The sequence below is a fragment of the Lissotriton vulgaris genome, chromosome 5 (genome assembly GCF_964263255.1).
Source record: "Lissotriton vulgaris chromosome 5, aLisVul1.2, whole genome shotgun sequence".
NCBI lineage: Eukaryota > Metazoa > Chordata > Amphibia > Caudata > Salamandridae > Lissotriton > Lissotriton vulgaris.
Genome location: NC_141693.1, coordinates 1,745,251,889 through 1,745,275,216, shown reverse-complemented (window position 1 = coordinate 1,745,275,216; position 23,328 = coordinate 1,745,251,889). Strand labels below are relative to the sequence as shown.

The 23,328-nt window shown below is 46.1% G+C and overlaps 1 protein-coding gene across 2 annotated transcripts in view; it reads right to left on the bottom strand.

The window, feature by feature from the left end:
- ZNF652 (zinc finger protein 652) overlaps nucleotides 1-23,328 on the bottom strand; it is a 372,792-nt gene that overhangs the window by 274,113 nt on the left and 75,351 nt on the right. For both annotated transcript variants that reach the window (XM_086923997.1, XM_086923996.1), the window contains exon 2: nucleotides 7,539-8,734. In XM_086923997.1, the coding sequence (XP_086780123.1) occupies nucleotides 7,539-8,438 (900 nt within the window). In that variant the 5' untranslated portion in view covers nucleotides 8,439-8,734. The remainder of the gene's footprint in view (nucleotides 1-7,538; nucleotides 8,735-23,328) is intronic.

Below are 23,328 nucleotides of genomic sequence, written 5' to 3'. Positions count from 1 at the left end.
AGTTGCGTTCTTCCACAAAAAAGTGCCCTCCACTCAGCAGTGAAGATTTTGGTTATTTATTCAGCTGTCTGAGCATGTACTTTCAGAGGCACGCATGCCACTAAATTGCTATTTAAGTATCTCAGATAACTAGATAATTTATGGTGTTTTTCTCGGATAGCAGCACAGACGGAAGGAGAGTAGTGATTAACGTACATAGATTTTTTGTTTTAGGTCTGCCTTGACAGTGCATTTATGAGCCAGAACAGTTGGAATTGCCAATGCTTATCTACATTGTGATTTCGACTACAGTTCATAATGAGTACACTCTGTTTGCATTGCACAAGAATGCCATCTAAACTTAACTCCCATGGGGTACACACTGCAGAATAGTGTTGCTAGGATTTTAACTACATCACTTACATACCTGTTTTGTTGCCTAAACAAACAGGGGCTATTTGTAGGAGACCAAATACCGGTCGGTAATGGCCGATTTCGAATGATTACCTACATTAGATTTACAGATTCATGAATACCGAATTGGTAAAACTCGGTATTTATGAATCGGTAAATCTAATTTACCTGCATCTAGCCCCAAGTTACTTATTTTCGGTAACAGTATATCTGTAGGAGACAGATATTAGTTATAGATTAATTACCTTAGAACTAGCCCCAGGTGTCAGACTGGATCCGGAGAAATATTTTCATAGCGGTATCCCTGCGAGTCCATAGGTGGTGTCGGTCGCCTTCACGTTCGTGGTCGGCATCGTGGTCGCCAAGATGACGTTGCGTTATCTACGTCAGTTCTTTACACGACATTCCACACCAGAAGCGCAGAGCCATGAAAGACAAAGACCACTGGTGCACAAAACTAGGGCCCTGAAAGTAAGTCCATAACCCTGAAGTCAGTTCACAGAACGGGGAGGATGGGTGGGGAGGTAAGGAATCTATAACTAATATATGCCTCTTACAGACATATCGTGACCGAAGGTAAGTAACTTGTTCATCTGAAAGAGACTATTAGTTATTGGTTCCTTACCTTAGAATAGATACCCCAGCAATACCAACCCCGGAGGTGGGTCTGCGAAATAAGTTCACACCAGGAAGTCTTGGAGAACAGAACGGCCAAAGAAGCTGTCACTCCGGGCTTGAGAATCTAGGCAATAGTGTTGTGTGAACGTGTGCAGAGATGCCCACGTGGCTGCCTGGCAGATATCATGAAGGGGAACTCCACATCCCAAAGCAGTAGTGGCCGCCGTCGCCACTCCTACTGAAGGCTCCTTCTTTGCTAAAGAGTAGCAGATTTTTATGCAAAGAATAACCCATCTAGAGGTGGTCCATTTTTGCTCTGCCCGACCTTTCTTGGCGCCCACATAGCCAACAAAGAGTTGATCATTCACCAAGAATTGTCTTGTGTGATACATGATATAAGGACAGCGCACATTTTGGATCCAGATGGTAGAGCCTCTCTTCCTCCTTTGAGGGATGCGGAGGCGGAAAGAAGGTGGGCAAAGTGATGATCTGTCTAAGGTGGAAAGAAGTAACCACTTTGGGAAGAAAGGAAGGTCTGGTTCTTAGGACAACCTTGTGAGGATGAACAGCTAGAAAATGAGGTTAGAAGACAGAGCCTGAAGCTCACTCACCCTGAAAGCAGACGTGATGGCAACCAGAAAGGAACATTTTGTGGTTAAAAGTCGGAGCACAATTATTTAGCAGCTCGAAAAGAGAGCATATAAGGTATGTTAAGACCAAGTTCAAGTCCCACCGAGGCATTACGAAAGAAATAGGAGGAAAGAGGTGAGTAATGGTCTTAAGAAATCCATTTAAAATAGGGGAATTGATAAGAGAAGGCTGATCAGGAAGTCAAAGAAAGGCTGAGATGGTTGGGAGATAGCCCTTAAGTGTGCCCAGAGGAGAGCCCTGCTGGGCTAAAGAAAGGAGGAACAAAAGAATCTCAGAAAGAGGGGCAGAGAGAGGATCCACAGCCTTTGCTATGCACAAACCCACAAATTTGTTCCATCTAGATGCGTATAACATCATAGTGGAGGGATGCCTGGCTGCCAAGATAACATTACTGACTTCGGGAGTAAGGTCAAAGGCTGTCAACTGTCGACGCTCAATCTCCACGCAAGGAGGCAGAGGCTGGACAGATTCGGGTGGAGGACTGTCCCATGCTGCTGCGACAGAAGATCCTCCCGAAGAGGCGATCGGAGGGTTGATGGCCAGTTGTAACAGCTTGGGATACCGGACACTTCGTGCTCAATCCGGAGCCACAAGAATGACTTTGGCCCGGTCGCGCTTGATCTTCAGTACTCTGGGTAGAAGTGGTACAGACGGAAAGGCGTATAGAAGACCGCAACTCCACTCGCGACGAGAAGAGTCGTCAAGGGAGTGCCGCCTTGGAAATTCAAACATGCAGAATTGCTGAAATTACGCCTTCTCTTCGGTGGCGAATAGATCTAACCAAGGCTCTCCCCACTGCTAAAAGAGACATTGCACCACCTCCGAGTGAAGACACCATTCATGATCCATCAAGCACCTACGCCCTGGCGTACAGTGAGCCTGCCAGGTGTTGAACTACCAGGGATATGCCCTGATGTTTCAGCCATGTCCAGAGGCAAAGAGCCTCTAGACATAGGGTCCACGACCCCTCCCGCCCTGTTTGTTGCACTACTCTTCCCCAGACAGAGGGAAGGAATGCCTTTAGTGTAAGACAAATCGCCTGGAGCTCAAGACGGTTGATGTGGATCCCAGACTCCGCCGGAGACCAGAGGCCTCTGGTCTCCGTCTCTCCCATGTGGCCGCCCCACCCCAGAAGTAATGCATCTGTCACCACTGTGAATTCCGGTTGGGGGAAGAGAGAGGGTTGTTCTGTTGACCCAATCCTGGTTTGTCAGCCACCACTGCAATTGGTGTGCAGTGCCCTCCGAGATCTGGACACAATAAACAAGATTACCCTGATGGTGGGCCCACTGGAACTTAAGGTCCCAATGGAGAGCCCGCATATGCCACCTGGCACGATTCACCAGCAGGATGCAGGAGTCCATGAGGCCCAGCTACCACAGGGTCAGCCTGACCGAGACCCGGGATGGAGGTAGCAAGATGGGAATCATAGCCCGAATATCCCAAACTCGCTGCTCGGCAGGATAAGCTCGAAACTGCGTTGTGTCCAGCACGCTCCAATGAAGAGGAGCTTCTGAGAGGGAATCCGGTGTGATTTCGGCACTTTGATAGTGAACACCAGCGAATGCAGGAGGTCTGCCGTAGTTTGGAGGTGGGAGACGACAGCCTGGGGTGAGCCCGCCTCATACAAATATTCATTAGTACCTGAATCTTCTTTCAGCGTCTTAACTGTGTAATTTAAATCCTTGCACATAACCCGGTGCAAATGCCAATTGTTTTCTAAAAGTAAAGTTTCCCTGCTAGGGTTCATCCTGTAAGGTAGGGGCCCCCAATTTTCATACTAAGTGAGCCCGCCTTCAACAGCCAGTCGTCGAGATAGGAGAAAACTGGAACTCCTGATCTGCGCAGATGGCATGCGATCACCGCCATTACTTTTGTGAACACCCGAGGGGCGCTGGTAAGGCCAAAGGGGAGCACGGTAAACTGAAAATGTTCGTGGCCTACCGTGAACCGTGGGTAACGCCTGTGGGCTGGCAGTACGGGATGTGGAAATAGGCGTCCTGCAAGTCCAATGCTACCATCCAGTCTCCAGTGTCGAGGGCCGACTAAACCTGAGCCAAAGTCAATATCTTGAACTTCTCTTTCCGGAGGAAGCGGTTGATGTCCCTACGGTCTAAGACAGGACGAGGGCCTTTGTCCTTCTTGGGTACCAGAATGTAGGGGGAATAGCAACCACGACCAACTTCTGGCACAGGGACGCACTCAATGGTTCCCTTGGCCAAAAGAGCCGCAACTTCCTGGCGAAGAAAGGCTATATGATCCACTGACATGCAATGGAATTAAGGTGGCATGAATGGAAGGGGAGGCTTGAAGGGGAGGGTGTGGCCCAAATGGTGTCCCTGGAGGATCGGACTAGGAAGGTTTGGAGGCTGCTGCAGAGGGGGCACTGGTGGACTGGCCTGCTGGCCCCCTGACCTACGACGCTGGGTCCCACATCCCTGGCCGCGCAGAGGCTTAACAGTTTGCACAGGCTTGTGGCCCTGGGCGGAACGTGGAGGGACACCTCTTCCGTAGCCACGAAAGGGGCAAAAAGCAGACTGTGCAGGACGGGTGGCAGCACGGCCTAAGGATCTGGCCATAGACCTAGAATCCTTAAAGTGCTCAAGCGCGCTGTCCCCTATGTTGCCAAACAAGCGACGGCCATCAAAGGGCATGTCTAAAAGAGGCAATTGGACATCGCCCGAAAAGCCAGTGGACCTCAGCCAGGCGTAGCGTTTCAGGGCTACCGACGTGGAAATCGTCCTGCCTAGCGAGCCGGGGGTGGCCAGCCCTCACCGAATGGCAAACTTGGCTGCATCGCTACCCTCAGCAACAGAACATGAGAAAGTGGCCTGGGCCTCCTGCGGGTAGTGTGGCAGCACATGCGCAACCGTATCCCACACAGAGTGACTAACAGCCCAAAAGACATGCAGTGTTTACCGACTGCCGTCCCAAAGCTGGCGAAGAAAACATCTTCTTCCCAAGATGATCCAGCTTTTTGGAATCCCTATCGGGGGAGCAGTATGGAATGCGCCTTTGGAAGTAGAGGCTTAGACTACCAAGCTCTAAGGGGTAGGGTGTTGGGAGAGGAAAATGGGGTTGCATAGGGCCAGGCGGAGGTGTCGGGCAATCATCCTATCCACAGGATTCCCTTTGCTGGGCCTGGAACAGGTGCCCAGGAGGATATCAGTGAGGGTCTAATTGAACAGCAGCAGGGGCTCCAAAGATGCCGCTGCCAGTTGAAGCACCTCTGTCAGGAGGTTAGTCCTGACTGCCACTGTAGGAAGCTCGCGGTTCAAGGTCTCAGCCGCCCTACGCAACACCACTGCGTAAGATGCACCCTCCTCCGTAAACACGGTAAGGGGAGAAAGCATTCTGAGATCTGGTGAGGTGTCCAGACAACTGGCATCACCCAAATCCTCTCTCCAATTTGTTTCATCCAACTGGTCGGTAAAAGGATCCACAGACCCTTTCCAGTCCATCTCACCCTTAGCTGGTTGTCACTCAGGGCGTTAAGGAACACCAGGATAGAACAATGGTACAAAAGTACCAGTCAGCACCGGATCTGGCGTCGGTCCGGCTCCGTGTCCTTAGCGAGATAGAGGCTGGAGTCGATGATGGCTGGGGACCCAACCGGTGTCGGAAGTTTAGAGATCGGACTTGGCGCCAAGGGAGGTGTCGTAGGGTCGACCGGTGCCCATCCGGATCCAGGTCTGGATCTTTGGGGGCGGCGGGCCGAAGCAGCTGGGATTGAAGGCCTAGAACCCCCAACCTAGTACGCTTAGTTCGAAGGTGCACCGGCGGAGTCGGGATCCCAAAGATGGAATGAAGGGCTTTGTAGAAACTGTGATGTTGGGAGAGGGGTCGCTCCGGCTCCCAGGAAGGGGGAAACTCTGAGCCGACCCAGCAGACTCCGCAGGTGGAGCCACAGGCAAGCACCATCCGCATCCCACGTCGCGTCCGCTGACGGACAGGGATAACACGAAGAGCGGCGATGCTTCTTCGCCTTCTTCTTGTGCTTCGACTTACCCGAAGATGAAGATTATGACTAAGAGTAGTGGTGATGGCTCCGCTACCGGTCCCACTATCTGCCTCTCGATCGGCACGGAGGGGACTGCCGGGCCTCGAGAAGCTTTCAGGACTGCTCCTGCAAAGACTTCGGGTTTATGGCCCGGCAGTCGGAGCAGGACTTCGGGGCATGGTCGAGCTCCAGACATCAGAGGCACACAAGGTGCAGGTCCGTAACTGAGAGGAGTCACAAGCCTTGAAGCCGGTCTGACATGGCATCCCTACATGCACCAGTAGTCAACACTACTCAAAAAGAAAGTGGAAAATAGCAGTCGAAAAGTGACTCGCGGTACCGCTCGCTCTGGATCAGCTCTAGCTGGTGCAGAAAAAGAAAGAACTGACGTCAGTGCGCGAGGGCGGCGTCTAAGTAGATACCACAAAGTCATCCCGGCAACCACAATGCTTGCTATGAACGCAGAGTCGACCGACACCAACTATCGGCGTGCAGGGGTACTGCTACGAAAATATTACTCTGGATGCAGTCTGACGCCTGGGGGTAACTCTAAGGTAAGGAATCTACAACTAATAGTCTTTTTCAGACATATAAATATCTAAACTGCCCACACCATAGCTTTTGAGTAAGTGTTAAACCTGTACAGCCAAGCACAGAAGAGTCAGAAAACCACTGATGCGCAGAGTAGGCTCAGTAAGAATGCTGCAGCTCCGAGCCCTTTCACCCCTATGTGTTTTGCCAAGATCCTACCATGTCCAAGAAAAAACAAGCATTTACAATGCAATAGGTCTTGTATTTAAGAGGCTTTGAGCTATTGGCACTGTAAATGTGAATAGCTTAAATTCTCGCAAATGCGCTTGCAGTTAGTAGAGGTCATGACCTTTTCTTTAGATGAGCAGAGTCAGAAGAAAGGGGCATGGTCTCTTAAGTGCAAGCAGGGAATGGGGCGCTTGAAAACAACTCACCAAAAAATATTTGTAAAGCAAAAGGTGTCGCATTTGCTAGAGTTTAAGCTATTGTCATTTACAATGCAGATAGCTCTAACTCTCCTAAATGCAAGACCCATTTCATTGCAAAGAAGCAGCAGCCATTGTCCCGGCTGCTTGGAAAGGGAAAGTGCACATGGCGTGCTGAATGTTGCTACAAAGCACGTAGTGCCTGCAGTAGGACAAAACTCACTAAAGAAATAGTGCTTACAGACTAAATAACACAGACAGTGTAATAGCAGAAGTAAAGGTCCAGTCCCCATGGGAGGTTACAAATGAAGGCAAGGCGGTACTAAGGAGGGAATAACAAGCCGATTACCGAATCAGAAGCCAGCATTTACAAAGGACAAAGAGACAAGCCAATAAAAAATGTGGGCAGAGCTGCAAGTGCATACTCTTATACAGCATGCCTCCAGAGCAGGGCAAGCGCTGCCCAGGCTCGACCTAAAAATAAGGTAAATGTAAAAATAAGTCTATCTAAAAGGGGTTTCTTTGATACTCAAAACAAGAGAGATCGCACAGATATGATGAAAATCATTAAATAAAATGTAATAAGAATGTGTCAAAAATATACATTGTTTACTTTATAACACGCAGGGCTGTATCATCAGTGCAAAGAAAAATAAATGTTGTGCCCTAACTAAAAAAACAGCTCTGTTAACCTTGCCCCCACCCTAAATTTTGCTTATAATGAATGCTGGGCTAAGCGGGTACAGTATAAGCTAACAGGGTTGAACACTTTTTTTTATAGGTGTAAACTGCACCTGGCTAGATGTCTACAAAATGAATGCCTATTAGACCTTTTATTGTCTGAGACTGTGACTTGGAGAGTGTACCTTCCGCAGATCTCTGGTAAAGACACAAACTTTATGCCATGAGAGTTGACGTACCTGAATATTCTTTTCACAGTCTGTTTGCAAGTGAAGGGACAGCTCGCTCTCCAAAACAAACTTTTTGCCACATTTATCACAGATTTGCATTCGTCTGTGTGTCACGTTCATGTGTTTTTCTAAATACCAGCGTGTGTTGAATACCCGAGGACATTTTTCACAGACCAGTGTCTCTTTTTCTTCACTCTTAGTCTTTTCAACTGTGGCTTTCAGCTCTTTTGAATCCTTTTTCTTTTTCCGCTTAGCGGTTTCTTCACTTTTCCTTCGCTCACGCGTGCTACTGGAAGTAGGAGATGTGGTGGAAGTAGCTGATGTTACACTCCGTGTTCTTCTCACTGACAAGCTGGGCTCAATTACATTGGTCTTGCTACTCTCGTTTTCATCCTCATCTTCACTACTTCCTTCTGTCAGGTCCTCCTCTGTATCGTCCTCTTCTTCCTCCTCTTCATCTTCACTGCTGGCATTAAGGACAGATGAGTCTTTGGACTGAGAAGAAACACCAGTGTCACTTTTAGAGACATTTAACGTCTGGTTATTAAGATTTACCTCCACTATGATCTGCTCCCTTTGGTAGCTTCCATCCTCTCCAGCCCATTCTGCATTATTCTCTTGTTCTCCCTTCAATGCTTGTACTGCCGCATCTGTTACATGTTCTTGGAAGAAGGGCTGTACCTCGGTGTCCGGCAGAGGTGGCTGGACCAGTTTAGTGTCACCTAGCACAGGAAAGGGGCTTCCTGACTCCCTTTTGCATGTTTTGGTCATCAAGTCAAGTTGTTGATTGGCACCATGGTAGAACGTGGATGGCACTTGGCTCTGATGGCTGTTCTCCTGTGCCATTCCAGGTACATGCAGAGCTTGACTACCAACTAGCAGTTGGCAAGTGTTGGCTGTAAAACTCATGAGGACGTCTTTGCCTTAATTAGCAGTCAGTCTCCAGAGAAGCAAATCTGCCTTTTTCCTATGGGAGGCAGAAAGGAATAGGTCTGGTAAGAAGAAAGTCGATTCCATCTATGCAATACAATACAATGAATAACCATGAAAAAGGACACAATCTCCTTCGCCAAATCCATGAACAAGCTCTTGTTTTCAAGTGTCTGCAGACTAGTTGATGTAGAGGAATGAGGGCTTCGGCAAGAGAAGAATAGCAGCAATTAAACTTCTGTGGAAAGATATCTGGAAGCCTCTGATTATTTGGTCTATAGAAAGAAAGAAAACACGTGTTTTTAAAAACAAGATACAAACAGCAGAATACACTATCCTAAACAAATTCGAAACAAGAAAATGATTATTATAGGAAACCTCTGCATACATTTTTTAAAATCTCAAACGTTCTCCTTTCCCTATTCTGCATCCTTCCCACCAGACACCTACTTCACGGGGCCCATTCAAAAGACTGGGTTTTCTATTAAGTAAAAAAAAGTTTGGTGCGAGTTCCACTATGTGAACTCGGTGCAATCCCAGAGCAGCCAGGTCGGGAAAAGTGACAGAAAAACAATACCGCACGCAAAAATTAATAAAAACATTACGACCCTTAGCGAATATGGCTGTCAGATCCTGACATTTATCAAACTTTCTCTGTCATTACAACAACATCAAGAGGCCAGATGAGAAATCCATAAGGTTCATGCTCATCCTCCTTCGACCCCTTGCCCATCCCAATCACAAAGGGGTTAAAATGCAGTTTGCCATTCTTAGCGTCCACTAATCTGCGACAGCTGATTGTTTAAGGAAGCTGCATTTAAAGGCCTCTTTAAAAGCACATGCCCAACCTGTCGCCAAGGAGTTATAGTTCAAAAGGACACCACTTTGAAGTAACTCGCATTGTTTTCCAATCATAGGCGACTATTTATGTTGTATTTCACTCCGTTTGCGCTTTATCATTTAATTAAGTATATAAATAAGCATTCTGTTTTAGATTTCAAGGTTTGGTACACATCACAGGCCTCAATAGCAGCTGGCAAGACTAGCTTCACAATATACAGCTGATCAGTCATTTGACAAACTCTTACAAAAATCAATTTGCTACGTGTGGCCCTAGAATGCATCTGCCATTTCAAGAAGCTGCGAACTCCTACAAAGTGAACACATTAAACATGAAAAACAATACATTAAAAAAATTCCCTCGTTGTTACGGCTGAGAATCTGGGGGTAGCAAGAAGCAGACTTTTTAAAGACTATCTTAAAATACTGTTTGCATCTGGATAATATGTTCAGAATCCAATGTCTAGCATATGTGAAGCAGACTTTCACAATTTTGGGGGTACACTGAATATTGTTCTAACCGTCAGATAATAGTTAAAGCTTCTAAAGAGTAAAGCGTCTGTTTTAAACTGACCGCTTGAGCGTTTGAATCGAAAGGGTGCAAAACTAGACACAATAGTGACATACCGTCTGTGATTAAGCAATCTGTACTTGCATTCACCATCTAAGGTATTTGCTTTGTCAACCTACCCCCATGTCTCCAAGATAAATCTTCTCGACAAAGCAGTTTAGATCTGATGGTCTTTTGCACACTTCACAACAAGCATAGGAAATATTTTATGAACGCTATTTTAACGTAAACCAACATTTTGGAATATAAAGTTAGATTTTTATTCGTTCAACTTTTGAGATCAAAACCAGCTTGTGATGATGATTTATATTAGATGCATGACGACTGTGAGGAAAAAATATGGTGTGGGCAATAATCTGTGCAACCGTTGATGAAAACCACACCATAAAAGTGGACAAATTACTCAAGAATGCTTGGTCGAAACGAATTTGTTTGTGCATGTACTTTAATTCAAGTTTTATATTTTTTAATAATGTTTTATGTATAATGCACTTTGGTGCCCATCATTAGCCAAATAAATTGTTTACTGAGTACCCTTCGTCATAAACCTGACTAGATTATTGTACCAATAGACCTCAGATGCTGATAACAGATTTTGTTGAGATGATAAAGGCCACTGCCCCAGCACCCTTTTAAGAGAAATCCATAAAGTTTAGCAGACCACGACCAAAATATAACCGAAATGTAAGCAACCCACTGTTTGCTGTTCTGGCGATACCTAGGCTCCATATAGGTAATAAGCAATCTTTAAATACAACACCAAAGCTTGGGTTGTGTTATCACAGAACACAAAATAAATGCAGTGAGGAGAGGGAGGCAAATAAGGATGCTAATCTAAGAATAATCAGAAGCAAACACTCTCTGAAACAGACCAGCGATTATGGTAAATGCATTTCAGGCATGCATTAGCAAACACAATAGGTATGGTGTTCGCGGCCAGCCTTTTGACAATTATTTTGTTTTGCCATGGTTTTTGAAAAACTTTGTTTGGGAAGCTGCCAGGCTAAATCAAATCTTAAAAAAAAAAAAGGGAAACACTTGCTAAATGCAAAAAAAATGTTTTGCCTCAAAGAAGTACACAGTACCATAGTAGTCCATGGCACTGAATGGAACTATATTGTGAGTGGATAAGCTCCTTGTGAAAGGGTTGTAATATAATGAAGTGAGTCAATGGCTCATGTGGGATGGCACATTGTAGCTTGATGCATGCAGCAGTTGTTGAAAGAAAACTGTGAATGACACAATCACAAACTAATGGATAAAGTCTGAAAACACCTATAAGTAAGTTTCATGAAATCAAAAGGTCATGGCTAACAGACCTAAAAAAGCCAATCGAATTTGCACTGGTGAGCAGAGAAAGAGCGAGAGAAAAAAAGAAAGGTAGAAAGATAGGTAGACAGAAAAAAAATAGGCAAAAAGTAAGAACAAAGGAAAAAAAACCTGAAGAAATAATCAAGGAAAGAAGGCAAAAAAAAGGAAAGATGAAAAAAAAGGTAAGGCGGCAAAAAAGAATTAAAAGTAAGTAAGATGGAAAGGCAAAAAAATAAATAAATAAAATTGGAAATAAAGTAAAAAAAGAAATAAGGCAATAAGTCAAAAAAGAAAAGAAGGAACGAAAAAAGGAAAGAAGATAGAAAAAGCATTGGCAAAGTCAATAGGTCTCCCTATGCTGATCCTATTGGATCTTTCAGCGGCTTTTGACACCATGAAACATGACATCCTAATACAAAGGCTCCAAGAGGCGGGTGTCAGGAATACCGCTCTTAGCCTGATTAAATCGTATTTGAACAATAGGTACCAATATGTTCAGATTTGCGTCTCTTGCACAGAACGTTTTATGCTTCCTTGCGGGGGGCCAAAGGGATCCTCGTTGAGCCCTACACTACTTAATCTGTATGTGGCCCCCTTGGCAAACATCACTTAGGCTGTTTGTTTTTTCACTGGTTTCCTACGCGGACGACACTCAAATAGTAGTGTCTATTTCTAACAACTCCGAGGAAACTGCTGAATGTTTTAGCCAATGTATGTCTCACGTAGACCAGTGGATGACTGCAAATTGCCTAAAGCTTAACGGAAGCAAAACTGAGGTTCTTCTGCTAGCATCTGATACCTCTTACTGGGCAAAGAAGTGGTGGCCTCCCGGGACGGGAACACTTCGGGCCCCAGTCCGTAAGGTGAGGAACCTGGGCTTCATGTTTGATAACAGACTTACCTTTCAACATCAAGTCAGCAAGGTTTCCTCTTTGGTCTTTCTTACACTAAAGTTAATCAGGAATGTGTGCACCTTCATCCCTCGTGAAGCAGTAAAAACTCTAGTAACAGCTCTAGCCATGGCTAGGCTCAACTATGGTAACGCATCATACGTAGGACTCCAAAAACAATACATGCTCAAACTCCAGCGAGAACTGAATACAGCAGCCAGACTGCTGCTGGATATCCCCAAATTCCAGTCTAATATCATAAGGCCTAAGACAGCTCCACTGGCTCCACGTAAAAAAGAGAACGGATTTCAAATCCCTCTGTATAGCGTACAAGGATCTGCACGGAACCGGAACCGTGTTCCTGAAACAAAATCTCATCTGGTACCAGCCAACCAGAAATCTATGCTCTGCCCAATATAAACTCCTCCAGACTCCTACATACAAGACAGCTCGTTGGGGAGGAATGAGCTTTGTACTGGGCACAGTGAAACTTTGGAATCGCTTCCGATAGAAAGATCAAAAACAGCCCAGCATTACTCTCCTTTAGAAAATCGTTAAAAACCTGGCTATTCTCTAACTAAATTCACCTTTTCATTCTACGATCCGGCAAACTCCTCCGCACTGCACCTAGACGCCTCCAGGCATTCATGCGCTATACAAATCTCACAGTCAAATCAATCTAATCTATGCAAGTGCCATTAGCTTTGCCAATATGTGAAATGGAGTGTCGAAGAGTGAAATGGCATAGAGTGTTGCATAGTGGAGTGGCAGAGAGTGTCTGGTATTGGAGTGGTATAGTGTGGGCTCATGTAGTGTGCCATACACTGGAGTAACAGAGTGAGTGTGTGCGTGTGCGTGTGCGTGTGTGTGTGTGTGTTTTGAGTGGCTCAGAGTCAAGTGGTGCAGAGGGCAGTGGTGCAGAGTGGAGTGGCAGAGTGAAGTGGTGTAGATGCAGAGTAGAGTTGAGCGGCAGAGTGCAGTTATGTTGTTGTATGGCGTTTTAGATTCCGAATAAATATTCCAGATTCATGCCCTTATGTAGGTACAATTCGTGTTGCCCTTATATAGGCATAGAAATAAAGCCCTTATTTAGACATAGCCCGTGCTACCCAAATACAAGGATGGTTACTTCCATCCATTGATCAACGTCACAACGATTTCTTTGAAAACCAGACTCTTAAGCAGAAGGGACTTCCCCCAGCCTGGATATTGATTTCTCCAAGAAACTCCTTTATTATGCATGAACAACTATTCCTTAGGGGTTCATCCATGACGTTCATATGCCCGACTTTACGTCAAAGCTGGCATTCCTAAACACTTTCAAGGTATAAATATACCTTCACTAGCTATAGCAAAGCATGGTGTGGTTCGGTGCAGTTTGACTACCTACTTGCCCGACGCAGCTCGCTTCAGCAAGTGCCGAAAGAAGCCGACTCTCCAACTGAAGCACTGACAAGAAGCTGTCCTCCTCTGCCGAGAATCCAGCTCCAGTGTTTCTGACTCCCCTTGCGGGGAGTTGGGAAAACAAGTTCGAGACAGAGATACCAGCCTCCTTCATTATGGAGCTGATTAGTTTCAAGTTCAAAGTTTATTGTTTGATTATTTAAAATCATTACAATTTACAAAAGGATAAAATATCATAAAATGCTCAACAAAAATTGTCACTGAACCATAACAATCATGTTCAACCATGTTCACGAGGCGGTGCCAGACAACATATGACTAATAAAAAAATTAAAAAAAACTGTATAAAATGTGATACACAAATAGGTCTTTGGCTAAAGAGCTGACTGCTGTTCTACAGGCAAGAGTTCTTCTAAGTTTTTCAAGTATCATATTAGCGCTTCGTGAACCGACACGGATGACTGATATTCTTATAAGAATTCTTAAGCGGCAGCCATCGGCTTTCGCTGCTTGGTGGAGCTTAATCAGCATAGTTCATCTGAAGGTGTTACAGTGACTCAAGCCATTTGTTTAAAGTGCTGAAGTGCTTGGAAGAGCTGGAAGAGCTGGGCCTGTAAAGTGTAAGCTGCCTCAATGGTACTTATGTCTGTCTGTATTTGATGACTTTAAAGTTCAGTGTGTTTGGAAGGTAATTAAAATATTGGTCATTCTTCAATATCCTGTAATAAGGTTTATCCAGTTTAAAAAAATGTACCTGGGACTCTTGCTTGTGTGAGTGTATAAAATGCAACAGAATGTTGGCCATGCCCCGTTACTTGAGGTATTCTATCTTTCAGTTTTTCTTTAAGTCTGCTTGCCGCAGAAGTTTCCTTAATTCCGCAAAATATTTTACGCCCCGGCAGGACAAAATAATTGAGGAACCTTCCATCCAGCTTATCACAGCTTGCATGCATGTACGGATGTTCGACTCGTTAAAAATGAATTTTAAAAGCAGTTTCCTCAAATCCTTGACTGCAGGGCATACGCATAACAAATGAGTTATTGTTTCGTTGGCGTACCCGCATAATCGACAGTATGCTGCCTCGTCTTTACTTTTCCACAATGGCTGGAAGTCCTTAGAGTCTTGCATTCCTAAGCGATGATGAATAAAGCTCTTTTTTATCTCAATGCTGAAATGTGCTGATAAATAAGCTTGAGGTTTTAAATGAGTGTAGGAATTAATCACTGTCCATGCATGACGTTGTTTGGACAAAGTTTTTTTGTCTTCCGAGAGAGATTTCTTTCTTTGCTGAATCATTGCTGGATTTGTTGAAGTTCACCTGATCTATCCTGCTGTCCCATGCTTACTTGATATTGAGTTCAGTCAAGGATTTTCTTAAATATGCTCCCATGTATTAGATGTTTCTTGATCCATCTGGCCTTTAATCTCTTCCCAGCATAAACTGTTCAATGTGCCAGGCTCAGATTATCTAAAGTTATGGCACCGCTTCGCAAATGAGTTCATGCCCCGAAATATCCGAGACTGGAGGCCGAATTCCAGCCGTACCTGTGCTGGGGATGCAGACTTCGGGAGATTAAAAACGGCCTTATAGACCTTTGTCTGGAGCTCGTTTAATAATTCAGACTCCTTTCCACACCACGTCTCTAGAAAATATGACAGGGTGGGTAGGATTTGAGCTGCCATCACTTTTAAAAGGTGGGTGTAGGCTGGGCAGCCCAGTTTTTTATTCAGTAGTCTGTAGGCGAAGATTAACGATTGGGTTTTAGCGCTTAAGTCCAGTTTTTGTTCCTTATGGGAAGTTCTCCGTCCCAGTTTTATGCCAAGATATTTATGAGATGTTTGCTCTTCAAATAGCACCCCATTTACAAACCATTTAAAATTAGATTTTTTGGGGTCCACTAGCGTACCACCTTGGTTTTCTTTTTATTCAACTCAAGGTTTTCCTGGTCCAGGTAAATTGCTAGGTTGTTAATTGCTTGTTGCAGGCCAATCGGGCATTGACTCAACACCACGATGTCGTCGGCGTACGGTAGAAAGGGAATTTTTTCTTTAGCCAAATTTGGCGGGTGATACTTGGCCGATTGCATGTGTTTAGTTATGTCAGCGAGAAACAAATTGAATAGGCTTGGAGCCAAGACGCAGCCTTGTTTTAGGCCGTGCTCTGTTTTTAAGCTGGCTGTAACTCTGCTCCCGTCGCCTAATTTTACACTTGCCCAGGTTTCACTATAATCATTGCTTCCAGTAATTTACTTGGTAACCCCCAGGTTTTTAATTTTTCCCATAGTTGGTATCTGGTTACTCTATCAAACGCAGATTTCAGGTCGATAAAGCATGCATATAATTGAGTTTTTCTTTTTGTTGCTTTTTCTATTAAGAGTGCCAGAATTGCCAGATTTGTGGTTGTTCCCATTCCAGGCCGGAAGCCTGTTTGAAACTTTGGAATGATGTTCTTTTCATCTATCCAGTCTTGGAGATGGACTAGGAGGCATGATGCATATAGTTTGGCCTCCACGTCGATCAAGAAGATCAATCTGTAATTTTCTGGCTTACCGTGCTTTCCTTGTTTAAATATGGGATGAATTATGTTCCCTTTCCAGGAACTGGGGACCTTGTTCTGGCTATAGATGTAATTAAAAAGGGGCGTAAGATGATCTGCCAAAAAATCTGGAGCTAGCTTGAAAAGTGCGTTGGGGAGCCAGTTTGGTCCCGCTGCCCTCTCCGTTTTAAGCTTTTTTATTATTCCTCTTAATTGTTTGGTGTCGGTTAAGTTGTTTTGTTCTTTGCCACTTATCTCTTGCTCTTTTTGGTTGTGTTCTTCCTGAGGCTAGGAAGTAATTTTTTCTGCTACAAAGATCTGTCCGCTAGGTGTTTCTGAAACTATTGTCGCTACGGCACACGTTTTGTGCCCTACCTTGTCATACATGTTTTTTACGTGTGGTATCCAGGTCTCTTCACTAATTCCTGCTTCTTGCCAGAGTCTTGGTCCCTTAGTCAATTTATTTATGATTCCCCAGAATTTTATGCTGTTTGGCAAATTGCTTGCCCACAGTAACTTTTTCCAGATGGTTTCTTTGTTTTTTTTTTTTGCATCCCCTAATTTTTTCTTGTATATTTTTCGCATTTCCTTGAGATTGCCATTGTCTCTTTTTTTCTCATTCTTGCTGCCACTGCTTGAAGTCGCACCTCTCTTGTGATCCTTCTTTTTTAGGTTTCGGCTCCCGTCCCACTGCGTAAGCAGTGGGTGGGCGGAGCCGAAATCTTTTGTTATTAGTATGGGGGCCTGAACACGCCCCTCTTCTTCAATGGCTGGCCTCGTAAATGCTGGCCAGCCATTGGAGGAGAGGAGCGATTCTGAGTTCAGGGCCCGCCTTGACGCGATTCGGGGGCGTTTCCGTGTCTTTTTTTAAGTCCCACCCTCTCCTCTTCCCATTGGCTGGAATTTTACCTTCCAGCCAATGGGAAGGGGAGAGGGCGAAAAACACGCCCCCGAATCGCAAATTGACCTTGTTTTGTTTGTTTAGGAACTGCTCATTTCAACAAAACAAAGGAGCAAACAGGATCTCTCTGGAAAAAAATAGCCATGCGCTTCCCTTTAGCGTGTTTATGGGGAAGTATTACGTCAAAGCACGTTTCCTCGTGCAGTTGGTGATCGATCCCTGAGTAACTACTGTAGCAGAAGCGAACATTTTTATTTTGCGCGAATCTAGCCACGTGTCGTATTTGGGTTTCCAAAGGTTGCACTGAGTGCCTGTGTGATCGGAGCATGCAGGGCTGCCTCTCCCAGCCCCCGCCTTTGTGGGACACAGTGGCCGGTAATGGGAAGGCACAGAGACAACACGTGCTCTAGAAGTACCTGGACTGGACACAGTCGTTTATAGACAGGTAAGTGAACGAGCAGGCACATAAAGGAATGATAGAGAAAGGCACATGGACACAACCACGTGGAGGAATGGGCACCATTACACGCACGCATTTGGGTTGGAATGAATACCGTCACTTGCACACGTGCGGAGTGGGCAGAACCAGATAAAGGAAAGAATTCAGTCACCTGCAGGCATATTGAGGAACAGACCCCATCGCATTCAGGCACAGGCAGATAATGGGCATGGGGGAACGGGCACCACCGCCTCGTGCCGACTCACAGACCGGTGCAAGTAAAAATGTTAACATTGTATGGCTTATTATTTTATAGCGCTTTACGTCACCATAATGTTGCCCGAGGCCCTTAGTCGGGGGATACAGCAGAGAGGCAATCTCGGACACGGAGCACAAGAAACATGCAAGCACCTAAAGGAAAGTCACAGTTGTGCTCAAGCATATACACAAATGCCAATTCCAGCCCTTGAGGAGACACGCTGAAAGAGAATCAGGCACAGTATGAGGTCAGAACAGCAAGTTGCTGCGACGTTTAAAACAATGGGAATAAGTAGACAGGCCTTAAGGTCAATAAAGTGCAGGTACGTTCAGGGAGGTATGTGGGCGAGGTTACCAAATTACTCTATGCCACGAGGGCACACCTTTTCCGCTCCATGACTTGCCCAAACCGTTTTTTTTTCCTCATGTGTGACAGTGTACTTGTAACTGAGCTGAAGGAACACTAAAAATCCCAGAATTCACTGACGTTGTAAATAAAAACCTGCTGATGAAAAACGAGTGCCCTCATGACTTGAGAATCACATGGGGAGTTTAAATTGGAGCAGCAGGCACTGACAAGAGTCCAACTGAAGCACGCACATGGTCTTGCAGACACAGTCGCATGGGCAGGCCGTCGAGACCGTGGCTTGCAGCAGACACGGTGCCGGTTTTCTGGAATCCTGCTTTTTTTTGTTCCTCTTGTCTGAAATTACTGTGCAAAAGCGAGGGAGGAAAGTTAGAAAAATTCTTGCCTGCTGACTCAGGGCTGTTGGATTGCTCCTGCATTCACGGCGAAGGAAGGGTTCGCATGGGGTGATTGGCATCGCGTTTGCAACTAACTTCTGTAACTCCAGTTAATATTTAAAGTTTGCAGTTCGCGAAACCACAGCCCCGTGTTTTGCGCACAACTTACTTAAAAAGGGAAGGATAATAGCTGAAGACGTGAAGTGTTTTGAAATATTCACAAACCCAAACCATGGTTATATATCTGGCATGTTGCTCTGTTTTAAGTGCACAAAGAGCTTCCAGCACGTGTTAGGTTGCGTGTGTGTACTGCTGAGCCATGTGACCTTTAGAAGTGACTAGGCGGCAGCTTTTTTCTTGCATTTTCACATATCTTTGTTTGCAGCTGATTCAGCACTGGTCTGACCCCACCCTTTTTTTCTCTGGTCTGATTCAGACCGAACTGAGGGTTTCCCCTGCCCCCTCCCCACAAACAAGTTCCCTCTTACGCTCGCTTCTGGGCAAATTGCTGGTGATGGGTGGCCTGGTTTGAGAAGAAACGGGGCCATCTGTTCACTCTCCGTTGAGTGTTTTCAGGTGCCCAGCTGATAACAGTGCGGAAGGAAATTTGTATTTGGAAAGGGTTTAGAGGAGTCTGGTAGAGGCCCGACTCGGCGTGAAGTGATGCCACGGCACGGCTTTGTAAATGTAAATGTACATGTATTTATATAGCGCAAATCACCCACATCGCAGGTATCTAAGCGCTTGCTTAGGGAACCCGTCCTGGTATTCCCCTGTGAGATAACCCCGGCAGGGTATCCACAAGGTGAAAGCCAGGCATCCCGCCCCGAGGGGCCGTTGTGGAGATTAAGCAAGCTGTTGCCCAGAGTCGCAGAGTGTGAACCCGTGAGTCGAGTAGGCACCGGAGCGAGAATTATCGAGTCCGTGGAATTATTGAGCCCAAGCCCCGTCGAGGTGGGGAATTGAACTCTGGTCCAGGGCCGATCTCAGCTTCCGGGTCTGCCGCCTCTAACCCCTGAGCCACACTTCTCCACAAGGCTTTCGAGCCTGCGAGGGCCTTCCAGACCACCTACCCCCGCTAACCCCCTGCTCTGGGCCGGCCTCGGCGTGCACGGATGCCACTGCAGGGGGTTCCAGGCAGCGAGGAGTCTTCTAGACCCTGCCGTGTGCACCGGGACCCTCACAGCCAGAAGTCAGGGTACCTCACCAGTCTGACGGTAGTCACTTCCCTTTTTACTCATAAATGCATGGGGTATTATGTAGACACCTGATCAGGCCGCTTTCTTACGCAAAGATCCGTGGGAAGGGGCCTCCAAATGTAGGTGCCTGATGGCCTCCCCTCGAAGGCTGCTTTCCTCCGACGTGCGCACCGACCTCGGGATCTCCGGCAGGCCCCCCTCCCCTCTCCATCACCCCGCCCTCCCGGCTCGGGTCTGGATAGGCACTCCAATGCCCGAGTGAGACTGATCAGTTTCCAGTGAGCCTCCCCCGCCCAGACAGCAGCAGGCCGGGAGCGCTTATCGGCTTTTATAAATACACACACTCGGCTGTTTAGGCTGGAATTAACTGGGTCTTTCTCTAGTCGCAGCGCCTGTGTGGAGAGCCGGAGCCGCAAGGTGGCAGAGATGGGAAGGAACTGGAGGGAGGGAGCGGCAAAGGTAAGAGAGGGGAGGGGACCGCGGGACGAGGGTAGGAGGATGACTCCGGCATTCTGAACTGTCACTGGTTACACACTCAATATGTCTAATACTGTCACTGTCAGAAGAGCCACTAGTCGCAAGAACAGGTTGCGTGAAGGGGGTGTTATGATGACATCAAAGTGGGAGCAGGATGACGCCACAGTTCCAGCATTCTAAAATCACAGTGCGGCCATTGGCCATCACAAAGTCGGGCACAATGATGTCACGAACGAGTAACGGAGAGCTCGGAAACTTGCAAGCTGGACAGTTCTCAAAGTCGAGTGCAAGGGGCACGGGGCGATACAGGGTGGGTCATCATGACGTCATAGGAAGTGGATAGTGACATCTCAGTAACTTTCCTTCCTCTTTGGGGGAAGGTGTCAATGAGTACATAATCCATTATTCTATCACCTTAACTGGGTTTTTGACGTCGCAGATGGTGAGCCGTGACATCACAGTAACTCTACCATTCATGTTCAGCGTAAGTGCTGATGCAGTGTAGCTTGCCCGAGTGCAGGGGTGGTACTTAGAATAAGGGCTCGCAGGTCCTGGCATCTGGACTTCCAAAAAGGTCACGTGTGACGTCACAAATGCGCGATCTGAGATCACAATAGCTCTACCATCCTACTGGGTGGCCGCACCAGTGCGGTGTAGCTTGCCACAGTGCAGTAGAACGGGGGCCTGGGCATCACAGCAGTGCAGCATGGCATCACGGTACCTACACTATTTCTCCTTAAAGGGAGGGCTATTATGATGTCACAATTGTGAACTAAGGCGACATGGAGGGCAAGTTATGACATAACAATAACTCTAATGTTCTTGTATAACTGAAGTGCTAGTGCGAGGTAATTTGTCACAGTGCACAAGCAGTGGAAGTTACATAAGAATATCGGGAGAGCTAGCATGAGACAACGCAAGAAGGTGCATTTTGCATCACAGAGATGGGTTTTGACTTCACAGTAGGGCTGATTTGTTACACTTTCAGTAGAAACACCAGCACTGCGTACCTGGCTATTCTGCATGAGGGATAGAGCAGGCAAGCACGTAGTGCTTAATTAGGAATACAATGTGCGCCATGGCCCTTGTCCGGTGGCCACTGCAGCTTTAACCACCCATTGCCCCAGCCAGCACTGCCAACAATACCTGCACAACTATTAACCCTAACACTCCTACAAATGTGATAGTTCAAACATTTACAGGCACCAAAGCTATAAGAATGGCTTGGCCAGCAGAAATGAATCTTTTTAATATATATTGAATTAATAAACATTTGTTACTCTGTGTATCTCGAAATTACACAGGCAGCGCCACCATGTGGCTGACTGTCATAAGTGCTGGTGTTCACAATTATGTGCCAGTGCCTAGCACAGAAACCACCAGCTCAAATTAAGCATTGCATGAACGCAAGAGGATCGTTACCATTGCATGCACGCAAGAGGATCGTTACGAGTCCACAACATGGTAATGACATCACTGTAAAATAGCAAATAAAACATCTTGGGCGCATGCGGAAAATGGAAGTTGAATGCATTACAACAGTGGTTGTTATAAAGCCACAATTGCTTCACGATGACCTCGTGGTTCGTATGCACATGGACTGTGGGCCTTTTCATTCTGACATTTGCCACATATTTCTTACACAATGAGGATGTTAATTAATTCTTCCATTTCTCAGTTATTCAGCATTCACTAATCGCCGAGAATAGGCAAACACTGCCCAGGCTTACATTTGGTCATACAATAATACTTACGCTTTTGCTTCATTTCCTGGGCTTGGTTATCATTGCACAAAGCCACCAGTGACACTTCCAATATTGATGCCCCATTTCATTGTGAACGTGACAGCAAACAACCCCAGCATGCCACACCTGATTAATAGTCGGATAGTAACTGTTGCAAGAAGGGAAAATGTTGGCCTTTTGAATGTGTTTGGGCTGCCCGAAGTGGCACAGCAAGGATGCCCTTGTACCCAATAGAATCTGGAAAATGGGCATACTCCCCTGATTTGGTAGTAAAAAGGCAGTAGTGTTTGAGGTGCAGTAGGCCCTGCAGACCCCTGTGCCTCCATGCCAGCACACCTGCTGTTCTATTGATGTGGGGGGGGCTCGCAGTGTGTGGGGGGGCTCCGTGTGGGGGGGCTCTGTGTGGGGGGGGCTTGCAGTGTGTGCGGGGGCTCTGTGTGGGGGGGCTCTGTGTGGGTGTGTGGGGGAGGTTCTGTGTGTGTGGGGGGGCTCTGTGTGGGTGTGTGTGGGGGGGGCTCTTTGTGTGTGTGTGTGGGGGGCTCTGTGTGTGTGTGTGGGGGGGGCTCTTTGTGTGTGTGGGGGCTCTGTGTGGGGGGGCTCTCTGTGTGTGTGTGTGTGTGTGTGGCATTTTCGAGAGATTAAGCTATTGGCATTGTAAATGACAATGCCATTTATTTATCTGTTTTCAAAACCAACACATAAATAAAAATGTTGTCATTTACAATGCCAATAGCTCTAACTTTTGCAAAGGCGAAACCGTTGCATTGTAAATGCTTGTTGATCTCTGAGTTCAATTTTGAACCATGGCGCCCCCCCCCCCCCCCCCCCCCCCCCTTGTTTCTATTTTCTTTTGGCGTCCGGGGCTGACTGGAAATTTTTTGATAAGAGCTTGGCCCAAGTGTTCCCAGTTTTTAGAATGTCTTTTTTTCGCTGTCCTTGTTTGGTTCATGTAATGCCCGATTGTGTCCATTATTAGCTTTGTATCGGATACTCGCCACTTCAATCTCCTGAGATTATACTTTTCTGGATATTGTAGCAAGGATTTAAATTTTTGTACCTGTACCAGTTTGATATTGATTTTCATGATGTACTGGAAATGGTTGCTTTCTGGGTTTGGGAAAACTTGAAATGAATCTACTATTGGAATGAGGTTATTGGTGGTGATGGTGAAGTCTATGGTTGACTGACTTTTTCCGCTCGAGTGCGTGGTGGCTGCTGGTCTATCTCCGATTATGGTACCGTTCAGGATGGTCAGGTCTTGGGCATCCAGCTCGCGAATTATAGTTTGGTTCCCCTGGCCTTCCTGCCGCTTTCTTTTTTCTGTTTTTTTGATATGAGATTGCTATTGAAGTCTCCAGAGATAATCAGATAGCTTTGTTTGTGAGTCCTTTGCAGCACCTTTTATCAGGTTCATTAGTGTTAGGGATTTTTCCTTCTGGTTCTTTTTTTCCGGATGGATATAGACATTAATATTAGTTGCCAATTTGAAATATTGGAGTGAAGCTTACCAGTAAGTTTTAAGACCTGCAACCAATTTTCGAAGGCATCTAGTT